Source organism: Lolium perenne, chromosome 2 (genome assembly GCF_019359855.2).
Source record: "Lolium perenne isolate Kyuss_39 chromosome 2, Kyuss_2.0, whole genome shotgun sequence".
In the NCBI taxonomy this organism is placed as follows: domain Eukaryota; kingdom Viridiplantae; phylum Streptophyta; class Magnoliopsida; order Poales; family Poaceae; genus Lolium; species Lolium perenne.
The window spans coordinates 326,533,493-326,546,974 of record NC_067245.2 but is presented as its reverse complement, the minus strand read 5'-3'; the positions used below and the strand labels follow the sequence as shown (position 1 = coordinate 326,546,974).

At 50.2% G+C, this 13,482-nt stretch overlaps 1 protein-coding gene across 1 annotated transcript; it reads right to left on the bottom strand.

The window, feature by feature from the left end:
* Window positions 1–899: 899 nt before the first annotated feature.
* On the bottom strand, window positions 900–2,096 carry LOC127329728 (pto-interacting protein 1-like). Its single transcript, XM_051356191.1, has one exon. The coding sequence runs from the start codon at window positions 2,094–2,096 to the stop codon at window positions 900–902; it is 1,197 nt and encodes a 398-aa protein (XP_051212151.1).
* Between the last annotated feature and the right edge of the window lie 11,386 nt (window positions 2,097–13,482).

Genomic DNA, 13,482 nt, shown 5'->3' with positions numbered 1-13,482 from the left:
GGTCAGCAGCACTGCACCGTATCGAGGCCAGGGTGGGTGGGTCGTGGCGTACGAGGTGGAGCTATGTATCTCTTGCCAGACGGTGACGTCGTTGAGTCGCCAGAAAAGAAGAAGAAAAGGTAGGGGACGAGATGGCAAGCAATGGCACGGGCTCGCTCGCCGCTCAGGCTCCGTCTCCACCAAAGGTGAGCTGCACGAGTGGTGCGGGGTCCACGCTAAGTTGGATAAGTGGTCGGTCCCACGCTAAGCTGGATAAGTTGTGGGTCCCATCTGGACTAATGGCCACTTCTAAGCCTAACAAAGGCATGTCGTATGAGCTATTTTCACTAGCAAAAACATCGTATGAGAGATATTTGTGCCAACGACGTCGCATTCCGGACCATTCCTCTCAACTGTGTCGCACATGAGCTATTCACCCGTCTCTATCCCCTCGTCATGCAGATCGTACAATAGAAATATAATCATAACACGATACCAAGATTTGTTGAGGAGGTTTAGAAAACTCGTTACCTTTACCAAGATTTTTCACTTCACCACCTAGCACTTCACTAATGATAAATCTAACTGTTCTGTAGACAAGTAATCGTACAAACATTCGACAAGTATGTAACAGAGATTGTAGATATACAGTAGAATGAATAACATATTTGTCATTTAAGAGTTCTCGGTAACACACATACAAGTAAAGCAATAGGAAATAAGCTCGATGCATGTTTGCCTCCGTGCATGCGCTTAGCTACAATCTGCAAGGAGGACAAACGAGGTCTATTGTCATCCGACAACCAAATTAAGATACAATGCACGCGCCGGCAGCAACTTGCCGAGATTAATTAAAACGCATAATTGAAGTAAAAGAAAGAGATTAAAACGCATCATTGTGCTAGTAGTACCCAAATGAATCATCCGTTGCAAATGAGCTTCAGCGCCTCCTCGAGTTCTTTCACAACGCGCGATATGGACCGCCGGCTATCCCCGTCCCTGCACAAACAGCTTGCCGCCGTCTTCGCTACCATCTTCAGAGCCTTGCGCTGGCCTGGAGTGGGGTTCGACGTGGGGCGCCAGTCGAGGACATCCTTTAGCTTCCTGGCCTGAATGCTCGGTAGCGCCCATGACACCAGCGTCGCGTTATTAGCTCGCACCGGCGGCTGCCCCGTCAGCACCTCGAGCATCACCACGCCGAGGCTGTACACGTCGGTCGCCGGTTTGAGGCGGCGTGTTGTGTCGTACTCCGGGTCGCCGTACCCTTCCGTCTGGACAATGTCCACGGCCTCGGACGGCACGCCCAGCTCCTGGCGGACCGACGCGCCGAATCCTGCCACGCGCGGCGTCAAGCTCCGGTCAAGGAGGATATTGGCCGAAGTGACGTTGCCGTGGATGACATCCTCGCCGTGCAGGTATTCGATGGCGCGCGCCGCGCCCAGGAGCACCTGGACGCGCGTTATCCAGGACGGGGGCGCAGCCGCATTGTTGTTATCCAGGTTGCCTCTGAGCGTGCCCTTGTCGACGTGCTCGTAGACGAGGATGCGGTGTTCCCCCTCCGCGCACGACCCCACGAGGCGGACGACGTGCTCATGGCTGAGCGGCTGGAGAAGGGCGAGCTCCACGCCGAAAGTGTCCTCCGCGCGTCGCAGCCCGTCCTCGAGGCGCTTGACGGCCACCTTACGGCCGTCGTCGAGCGTGCCCTTGTACACCCTTCCGGAGACGCCCTGGCCGATCAGGTCGGCGAAGTTGTTGGTGGCCGCCCTGACCTGCGCCAGCGTGTACTGCTCAGCCTCCTCGTGATACCACGCGGCGCAGAGGTTGAGGAAGAAGTCGATAATCCTGGTGACCTCACTCAATATCATCTCAACATCCTCCCGATGCCTCGCGTAGAGGTTGTGGAAGAAGTCGATAATCCAGTGGACAACCCTCAAAATCGTCTGGACGTGGCCAGCCAGTTCCTGGCCATCCGCCATGATCCCGCGCGCTGCAGCCACAAGCTGGAAGAGCATGGAGATGACCGCCAAACACAGCGACAACCACGGCGCCAACTTCGCCGCGGCCGCTAGCCCCGTAATAATAACAAACACCACGCCGGCGAAAACTAACGCCGTCATGCCAGGCTAGGATTCTGCGCTGCGGCGGCGGAATGGCTTTGGGTCACCTGAACGCTAGCTGCTGCTGCTGCAAATGCAAAATGCATTCGAGACTTTATAGTGTTGCCAAGGCGTGTTTGTTAGGCGGCAACCGTAGGTTCGCGGAGATCTGCGTCCGCACCGCCTAACCATTGACCGCAATCATTGCGTAGGTTTCAATTTAAATACATACTCCTTTGATTTTAAAATAGGTACAACTTTATTAAAATTCGCCAACGAGCTCGAGTCCCTTTCCTCTCCATTCCCTTTTCGGATTGAAAGGTTTTCTTCCTTTTCCCCGTTCCGTCATCCTTCTCCAACTACCGGAGTCCGTGTCTGCTAACGCCATTTTCATGTTCTGCAATCAGAAATTGTTGATGGTGCTCTATCCTTTTGCGCCATTTCTCCTTATTCTTGTCAATTTTAATCTTTATGAAATTGTTATAAAGAATGAACAAAAAAGCATAAAAAACAATGGAAAGTGCAGTACTATGTTTGTTTGAAGAATGCTATAGAGAAGCGCAAGTAGCTGAAAAAACTGCAGAGAATATACCTACATTTGTTTGAGAGTTGGGGCTTCACATCCTGAAGAATCTCGTGGATCTCCTGAAAGTAAAGAAGGACTAGATGGTCTTAAACTATTTCAAAACATCTAGTATGTACATATTTCATGGATTTTTACTACCTTCTATTTTATGGATTTTACTGCTCTGCTTAGTCTGAGTGAATTTCTCAAAATACACCAAAGTACAAACAAATAATGTAAAATGCAGTGCTATTTTTCTTTGAGGAATCTTATAGATAAGCAGAAATAACTGAATGTGATATTCTTGACTTATCTGAAGAAACTGTAGATAGGAGTATATGCCTAGCACTAGTAGCGCCATTTATTAGCTTGTTTATGTACTTCTGAACCTGCTGTGGGCTGTGGATGCGTATGATTTCTGCATTTAGAAAATTGTTGACTACCTTTTGCCCTTTTTCATCATATTCTTTGTCGTTTTTCCTGAGTTAAATTGTTTAAAATGCACAAAAAACTATTAGAAATTTAATTCGGCTCCCGAGTGCATACGATCCCTCTACCACAAAAATGTATTTCGAAGTGTTGAAAATTTTTGACAAAAAATTATACATGTACATCTCCATAATATATGTGTTCGTCAAGTTTCGCGAAAAATCTATATTTTTTGTGGTCTATGTAAAAAAGAGAAAAATTATTTTGTTAAAGGCCTTATTTCTAGCACCGAATTTTATCTTTTTTACACACACCACAAGACAAGTCGAATTTTCATGAAACGATTTTGTTGTCGCGCAACACGTGAAGATGTATGCGTGGATTTTTAGTTTCAGTTTTTTTACATTTCAAAATATGTCTATGTTGTATTTCAAAATAAAGGGAGTGCTCCCATGAGCCAAAATACCACTCCCCAGAACTATAAAAAATAATGTGAAATGCATGATATGTTTCCTTGCAGAAGTTAAAGGTCTAAAGAATGTAAAATAGCAGAACTAACAAAATGTCATATTTCTCTTTGACTTATCTGATGAAACTGTCGTGAATATATACGAGCCGTGAGCGAGTCGGAAGGGACACGGAGACGAGTGTGTGATGCCCGGAAAAGCAGCGGCCTCTTAAGGTTGGCGAATCGGAGACAAGACGTGCATCTGAGGGAAAAAGCGGCCTCTTAGGGTAACCCAAGTGAAGAGCAGACGTCTACGCGGCAGCGATGACGGACTCGAAGACGAGCCGTGAGCGAGTTGGAAGGGATGTAGGCACGGGAGCGACGACGGACACAAGGACGAGCACATGCCGCCCGGGAAAGCAGCACCCTCTTAGGGTAACCCGATTCGAGAGTGGACGTCGTCGTGGCAGCGACAACGGACGCGAAGACAAGCCGTTAACGAGTCAAAAGGGTCGTCGACAGGGGAGCGATAACGGACACGAAGATGAGCACGTGACGCCCGGGAAAGTAGCGGCCTCTTAGAGTTGGCGAGTCGGAGACAAGCCGTGCGTCTCAAAGAAGCAACGGCCTCTTAGGGTAACCCGAGTCGAGAGTGCACGTCATCGCGGCAGCGACAACGGACACGAAGACGAGCGGTAAGCGAGTTGAAATGGACGTTAGTGCTCCCGCGCCGACGAACATGGAAACGAGCACATGAAGCCCGGGAAAGCAGCGGCCTCTTACGGATGGCGAGTCTGCGATGATCCGTGCGACTCAAGGAAGCAGCGGCCTCTTAGGGTAACCCAAGTCGAGAGTGGACGTCGTCGCTGCCGCGACGACGGACACGAAGATGAGCCGTGAGCAAGTTGGAAGGGACATCAACGTGGGAGCGACAACGAACATGAAGATGAGCATGTGACGTCTACCCTAGTCTCACCTAAAAGCGAAAATGCAGCATCCTGGCGGGCGGAGCCATCGATGGAGAAGGCACGAGCTTGCGCTCAATGATGAAATTACGGCGGGACAAATTCAGTTAACGCCCGTGCAATTTCATCACTGTATTTAGGTGTCCCGCTCTCACCGCTAAATCCAAATCCACCATTCTCCTCCTCTTCGACCACTTGTACCACTCCAAGTCCATGGAGATGGCGGGAGCTTCCTCACGGACTAGGTCCTCCAGCTTAGTGTCGTTGACGGCCTGCCGGCTTCTTCCTCTACCTCACTTCTTCGGGTGGTTGTAAGATTCTCAAATTTTAATTCTAGCTTGGAGCTAAGCATGTGGTAGATGTGGATAGATACGAGGGCTTCGACTGTATGTCACGTGTTTCTCCTCGAGCACAGAGCTGGTTGTCCTGCCAGGTTCTCCCTTGAGCACGACGACCGTGATCCTACCAGATTTGCCCTCTTTCCCGGCATCGGTGCTAAATGGTGTTCTTCTCACTCTAAGAAAGCTCCGCTCCTTGATGTTATACCCTAGATCCGTAAGATTGTGGTAGATGTAGAAATGCAAGTAGGCCAAGATTAGGGTACCCTCTATCCTATTTGGTTAAAAAAAATAAACTAACAATTTTTTATGACAACATTATTTTAGTTCAACTTTTGCACAAAAGAGAGTAAAAGGTACCCTAATATTGCTCCACTTGCATATATAGATGTGGTGATCAAACATGTGACCTGCTGCTGAAACGATCGATAACGGTGGTAAAATGTAGCCTGCTGCTGAAACTCTCGCGCGGTCACACGCGTCCGAGCCAGCGCCTATTTAAACCCTTGCTACCTCTATCCTGTTGCCCAGCCCCTGCAGCCAAGGCGCGCCCCGAGCTAGCTACACCGCCTTCCATCTTCCCTCCCTCCTCTACCAATCGCCAACAAAAGCAAACAAAGCTCTCAAGCTAGCTTCTTCCCCAGCCAGCGCGCAACCATGGCCACCCCCTATTCTCCCTCTGCCGGCCAGACCCAGCAAGTTTGCGCTGAACCGTGTCCGCCATGTCCGGCCTGCCTTGCCATCCTACCGTGCCTGCCGGAGGAATGCCCGTCCCTGCCACCATGCACCGTCGCCACGCCGCAGCAGCCCACCGCGCCGCCCGCCGACGACGACAACATCCCGTCCATCCCCATGCCATTCTTCCCCAGCTACACCGCCGCCCCTGCACAGCCCCTCGCGGCCGGCACCATCACGCAGGCATGCTGCGAGTGCCCTTGTCCCACTCCTCCGCCGTGTCTGCCAAGCCTATGCCCGACACCTCCGCCCTGCAACTTCACTTGGTCTCCCACCCCGGCCGGCGGCGGCCTATCGGCGCATGGCGTAGAGGGCCTCGTCTTCGCCATCATTGGGGTGATACTCTCCGCCGTCTTCGTCTGGTCGTACTGGTCGTACGTGACAGGCCGCGGCAATGGTCGCCGTCGCCGTCGTCGCCACCGCTGTCGCCGCCATCGTCGTCGCGGCGGCCGGACTTCCTTCACCGTGGTCGTCGACAGCGCCACGCCTTCGTCTGTGTCGTCATCTTCATCGCCATCTACTTTGTCTATGTCCCGGGTGAGCTTCGACATCGAGGCCGGTGACATCAGCTCCATCTATGACGAGTCCAACTAGGCGGCATCGCGTTCGCGTCTGCCTTGCTGCCTCACAGTCCGTCGATCTATGTCATCATCAACCAGATCTGCCTCTACGTGCTCCACATTGACAAATCCGGCAACGACTCGATGTGCTTACTTTTACTAGCTAGTATTTCGTTATTATGTACTCTTCACTTCACTGCCTAGTTTTACTTGTCACTAGTAGTGCTTCTCTGCCATCTTATATGTTCCTCGACTGTCTATGCTCTGTCATGAAAAATTTATATATTCAACTGTCATGAAAAAGTCATATTTTCAATTGCTGGATATATATTCATAAGCTTGTGGAACTTTAAAGTTTAAACAGCCCTATAAAATTGTCGATAAATATGCATATATATGTTGTTATTTATTTGCTTCAAACCATTCCAACATGTAAGTCCACTTTTGCACATCCTAGCCGACTCCACCGTGACCGATCGATGCCCGCGTTGTGCACTTGGGTGTTGTCCAAGATAGGGGGCGGCGCCGCACCACCGGTGTTCCCTCCACCATTCTCCAGCTTGGAGATCAAGTCGATGTCCTCCAGCTAGATGACATTGCGGTTCGTGCCCTCGGTGCAGAGATACTGGTGCCTGACGATGACCATGTGTGAGCGCCGAGCAGCCTTAATGCTGCGTCTCGGCGATGGCCGCCCCTTTTCGCCACCGCTGCTTGTTGCACGTTACAGTTGGCCGCCCTGCGCAACGCCCGGGATTGCTATTCCTTATGTGTTTTGCTCATAGTTGCCAGAAATCCAAGTCGCCCGGGTGGAGGAACGGGGTCGAAGATCGCGGGTCAGCACATCAGGGAACCAGGTTCGAGAAGGGGTATACATCTCCGGTAAGCTAATGCGGGATGTGGGTCGTGCTCCACTTTATTTTGGGTCGCTGACCCGGTTTGATAAAATGGATCTTCAGTTGACTCTAGTACTCACACATATCATCCGAGCAAATAATTATTTTTTCACGAATAGATAAAAGTTAGTAACTTAAAAAGATTAATATGGGGCCCATGGGACAGCCGAGCAGCCCACTACCAAGTTGACCACGTGAGTTGATTCACGCATCTCATTTTCTTCGGCACCCATCTGTTTCCTGTTTCCTCCCCACCAAGACGAAGCAGCGAGCAAATCCCCAAATTCCTTTGTCTATTCCAGTCCAGCGGGGCCTCCGACGGGCGGAATTGGACCTCCCCTACACAGGCGACCAGACGGCCACGACGCCGACGGATGCACGGACCAGGGCAGCCCGTAGTTCGGCCTTCGGCGGCGGCGTGAGACTAGGACCATCCGGTCAGCCGCCGGCGTACCAATCAGTGGCAGGACGGAGATAGACCATACGGCGCACGGGCACGGCTCGTGGACGCACTGCGGTGGGATGCCTATCCCTGGTATGCACTCCTCTACTTGCAATCTTAAGTACAGCAGCCATCGAAGGGGATCCTGACCCGGCCATCGAACGCTGCCAGCTATCTTGTGACGGCATCTTCAGCGGGGCCACCCGGAGTGACTGTTTGCGACGGCGTGGTTAAAAAAATGCATCTCTATTCAGGTCCAGCAGCACCGGATCGTTCGGCGCATATTTGCATATCAGATGCGTCTTGGTGGACGTTACACGGTCGCCTCGCGTGATCGCTCCATTTTCTCACGGGCCCGTCTGGCAGCGATCTAGAGGTCTATTTCGAGCGCATCACTTTCACGACCGTCGTTTCGCCGGTCTTCGCTTCCGCGTCTGTGTCGCAGCCTTCACTATCAATGGTGCCGCTTTCTCTTCTGCATGCGCACTAGCGGGCGACAGCTGGACTTCTGCACCGCCATCAGTGGCATCGTGTCCTGCGCGAGTGCCCAGCCTTTAAAAGGCGACCGGCATCGTCCCTGCCATCGCCCACATCACCGATACCTCCGCTTCCACCCTCACCACCGCACGCCGCCGCATCACCATGGGGAAGAAGAAGCACGACTCCGAGGCGTCCGACAGCGGCACCAAGAAGGACGCACGACTGAACAGGGTGCCGCTCCTCGTCGATATGGCGCGGGTGCTGCACGCAAACTGGGTGACATGCAACCGCTGGGGGGGGGTGTCCACCTGCCTGGCGGCGACTGGCCGGCTCATCTGTCGTCGGGTGCTTGTCCCGTCGGTGCCCCCTCGCGAGCCGGAGAGGAGCGCCGAGAACCGGCTTAGGCGTCTCCGCGACGATCCCACCTTCGCCATGGACTCCAATAAATGGCACACCTGGCGCTAGACCGAGGAGGATCCGAGGAGGAAAGTGGGCTTCCTCGGCGACCGGGGCTTCCCATTTGAGTGGCCACCGCCGCCTCATCGTCGAACCCTGTAGCCAACGGCTCCTCCTGCGCCTCCAAGGGACGACGATGACACGCTAGCCTACCACAACGAGGAAGCCAAGGACGACTCAGACGACTTTGTCGCCTGCATCTTCTACGAGTGGCAGGCGGCCATGGCAGAGGGCCGGAAGTTCGACTACCCGCCGGCGATGACCGACAAGGAGATCGAGAAGCTCGGCCTCGTCGTGTCGCAGGTGGACCAACCGGTGCAGCCGCCGCTGCCCCGGTACGCCACCGACATCATGCCGCCAGGCCTCATGGAGGACGAGGTCGTACAACGGGCGCTGCAGAACTCGGCCTCGCACCCGACGCCACCTCCACCTCCGCCGTTCAACCCGTGGGCTCCTCCACCTCCACCTCCACCACCGGCGGCACCGGCCTATGTTCTGTCGGTTGCCAACTGGTCGTGGCAGATACTGGAATTCATCATGCTCGACGACCATGACGAGGAGTAGGATAGGGTAGCAGGCAGCACATGCGACTTTTAGTATTTATATTTATATTTTCCTTTATTCACTATGTAAATTATGTTTATGTTAAACGAATGCAAAAAAAATGCATAGTGCCGCTAGGGGGGACCCGGCGCAAAGAGACTAGCGGTCGATTTTGATCATTTCAACGGACGTGTGCGACCACTTTGGACGTTCAATATGTGTCGGTCATTGGAGATGCCCTGAGTACAAGAAGCTCAACGTTTACTGGAAACAAAGGTACACCTATCGGTTGTGCAAACTCGGAGATGAGAATACTCTTCATTATTGGTATTCTTTCGATGCATGCTAATGACACTCACATTGCTCTCATTCTAAAAAATTACTCACTCAGGTGCCTGCAGATTATCGACCAATCAACCTTTGCAATGTTATCTACAAAATTATTACCAAATGCATTGCTAATAGATTAAAGCCACACCTCCTAGACTTTATCTATCCTTCTCAACAAATTATCGTCCAAGGTCGGCGCATAAGTGATAACATTATAGTAGCCCAAGAAATAACACACTCCTTTCAATTATCATCCTGGAAGAACAATGCTTTTATGCTGAAAATAGACCTTACTAAGGCTTTTGACAGACTTGAATGGAGTTTCATTGTGTCGGCCCTAAGCACGGTCATTTCATTAAACTTATCCATTCTTGCATTTCCATATCTTCGTTTTATGTTATAATTAACGGACAAACATATGAAAAATTTGCCAGTGCTCGTGGTATTCGTCAAGGATGCCCCCTATCCCCATATCTATTTGTTCCGACTATAAATGAATTGTCCTTGCTTCTTCAACAAGATCTAACAGAAGCGACTCTTGCAGGAATCAGACTTGGATCAAATTGCACCCTAATCAACTCTCTTCTATTTGCAGATGACCTTATATGTGGAGAAGCAAATCTATAAGAAGCCCACATCATTCAACAAACCTTACAAAGCTACCAACACTCAGGTCAGCTTCCTAACTGGTCAAAATCGGGAATAGTGTTCAGCAAGGCTTTTGACATCAAATTCAAAATCAAATCAGACACATTTTTCATGTCCCTCTCATTGATGAAACTTTTATTCATCTTGGACACCCTCTCATTTTTCCAGCCAAAAACATGACAAAATCTTATAATTTCATCGTAGGTAAGTTCAACTCAAATGATATGGATATCCAGGCAGCTTGGTACACTAGGATAACCATTGATACGATGATTAAGTCTAAGGTTGTACCATTATTGTATCGTAGTATTATTATTAGGGAATAATGTAGCCAGGTCATGTGGTGGTGCGGCTAGGGTTAGGTTTAGCTTTGGTTGAATTAAATCTTGTAATCCTGAAGATCAAGACCAGTCCTGCGGGGTTGGCTCCATGACGACGTCTCGGGCGTTCGTCTAGTTATCTATCAATAAAGATGTGTGAGTTCTTGAGTTGTCAAGAGTAATCATGTGTGCTTGGGTATCCTTGAATTTGTCAAGGGAGTTCAAGATCTATCGGTCCTATGGATCATCAAGGTGTATCGTGAAAGATCGGGAGAACAATCCTCATCATGTGGTATCAGTTTGCTAGGTTGATCACGGTGCAGATTGCTTTGTTGCTCGTTTGTTTCTGCTCGGTTGCCGTGGCTACCATTGGGTACGTCGCCGCCATGCTGTTGGTGAAGATCGAGGAGGAGGAAGTGGGCGGCAAGGAAGAGGAAGGAATAGTGCTGCAGAATCTCTGCCATGACAGTTCGCCGGAAATCTCTGCCGCGGCAGGAAAAATCGCGAAGGACAGAAAAATCGTGAGGAAGAAGAAATAGTTTCCGTCCGGCGGTCGGCGCCAAGACTCAGTTGACCAGCCATACAACCGGCCGGGCTGGCCACAAGGCCGGCAGAACCGGCAACCACACCGGTGGCTCCGACGCCATGGCCGGTCTGATCGGCTATCAGGCCGGGCTTGCCGGCCAAAACCGGGTCCAGCACCGGTGCCCACCGGGGCGGATCCAGGGAGCAGTGGAGGCTCATCCGGCCTACAGGCCGGCAGTGCTGGGCCCCAGGCCGGCCGTTCCAGGCGTGCAGTCCAGCAGTATCGGCGTCCAGACCTGCAGCGCCACTTATGCTGCTGTTGTTTGTTTGTCGCGGAGTGGAAGAAATTTTGCTCTTCAAGGAGGAAGACATTGGTGTTTCAAAAGGGTGCATACTCAGGTTTTCAACTTATTTGGATCTAAGGCGGACAAGAATTTGTTCTGTTTGTTTTGGGTGATATGTATGGTGCGCTTCAGTTGGATACTTGTGTCTTCAGTCAGGTTGATGGCGTCGAAGACCAAATAGCGCCAAGAACAAGTCAAGCTAGTCGAGAGGGAGGATGAGGTGTGGAAGACTGGCGAGGCTTGAGGATGAAGACCGGCGATGTTGCTTATCTGACGCCACCCTTTTTCTAGCAGACCCTCACGCGTTGGGGACAACGCTTCTTGAAAAAGGGGCGGATGATATGGATATCCAAGCAGCTTGGTACACTAGGACAACCATTGATACGAGGATTAAGTCTAAGGTTGTACCATTATTGTATCGTAGTATTATTATTAGGGAATAATGTAGTCAGGTCATGTGGTGGTGCGGCTAGTTTTAGGTTTAGCTTTGGTTGAATTAAATCTTGTAATCCTGAAGCTCAAGACCAGCCCTGCGGGGTTGATGGCGTGTAACTCACACGTTCGTTGGGAACCCCAAGAGGAAGGTATGATGCGCACAGCAGCAAGTTTTCCCTCAGAAAGAAACCAAGGTTTATCGAACCAGTAGGAGCCAAGAAGCACGTTGAAGGTTGATGGCGACGGAGTGTAGTGCGGCGCAACACCAGGGATTCCGGCGCCAACGTGGAACCTGCACAACACAACCAAAGTACTTTGCCCCAACGAAACAGTGAGGTTGTCAATCTCACCGGCTTGCTGTAACAAAGGATTAGATGTATAGTGTGGATGATGATTGTTTGCAGAAAACAAGTAGAAACAAAAGATTGCGATGATTGTATTCGATGTAAAAGAATGGACCGGGGTCCACAGTTCACTAGAGGTGTCTCTCCCATAAGAAATAGCATATTGGGTAAACAAATTACAGTTGGGCAATTGACAAATAGAGAGGACATGACAATGCACATACATGACATGATGAGTATTGTGAGATTTAATTGGGCATTACGACAAAGTACATAGACCGCTATCCAGCATGCATCTATGCCTAAAAAGTCCACTTTCAGGTTATCATCCGAACCCCTTCCGGTATTAAGTTGTAAACAACAGACAATTGCATTAAGTATGGTGCGTAATGTAATCAATAACTATATCCTCGAACATAGCATCAATGTTTTATCCCTAGTGGCAACAAAGACATCCATAATCTTAGAGGTTTCTGTCACTCCCCGCATTCACGGAGACATGAACCCACTATCGAGCATAAATACTCCCTCTTGGAGTTACAAGCAATGACTTGGCCAGAGCCTCTACTAGCAACGGAGAGCATGCAAGATCATAAACAACACATAGATAGATTGATAATCAACATAACATAGTATTCTCTATTCATCGGATCCCAACAAACACACATGTATCATTACAGATAGATGATCTTGATCATGATAGGCAGCTCACAAGATCAGACAATGAAGCACAATGGGGAGAAGACAACCATCTAGCTACTGCTATGGACCCATAGTCCAGGGGTGAACTACTCACACATCAATCCGGAGGCGACCATGGCGGTGTAGAGTCCTCCGGGAGATGATTCCCCTCTCCGGCAGGGTGCCGGAGGTGATCTCCAGAATCCCCCGAGATGGGATTGGCGGCGGCGGTGTCTCAGTAGGTTTTCTCGTATCGTGGCTCTCGGTACTGGGGGTTTCGCGACGAAGGCTTTAAGTAGGCGGAGGAGATAGGTCAGGGGGGCTCACGAGGGGGCCACACAACAGGGCGGCGCCCCCCCCCCCCCTTGGCCGCGCCGCCTTAGTGTGGCGCCACCTCGTGGCCCCACTTCGTCTCTCCCTCGGACTTCTGGAAGCTTCGTGGAAAAATAGGAACCTGGGCTTTGATTTCGTCCAATTCCGAGAATATTTCCTTACTAGGATTTCTGAAACCAAAAACAGCAGAAAACAAGAATCGGCTCTTCGGCATCTCGTTAATAGGTTAGTGCCGGAAAATGCATAATAATGACATATAATGTGTATAAAACATGTGAGTATCATCATAAAAGTAGCATGGAACATAAGAAATTATAGATACGTTTGAGACGTATCAAGCATCCCCAAGCTTAGTTCCTACTCGTCCCGAGTAGGTAAACGATAACAAAGATAATTTCTTAAGTGACAATGCTACCAACATAATCTTGATCATACTATTGTAAGCACATGTAATGAATGCAGCGATCAAAACAATAGTAAATGACATGAGTAAACAACTGAATCATAAAGCAAAGACTTTTCATGAATAGTACTTAAAGACAAGCATCAATAAGTCTTGCATAAGAGTTAACTCATAAAGCAATAAATTCAAA

What these genes read in the sequence shown, in the direction of transcription:
- LOC127329728 (XM_051356191.1), bottom strand. Translation starts at nt 2,096, where the DNA reads ATGACGGCGTTAGTTTTCGCCGGCGTGGTGTTTGTTATTATTACGGGG.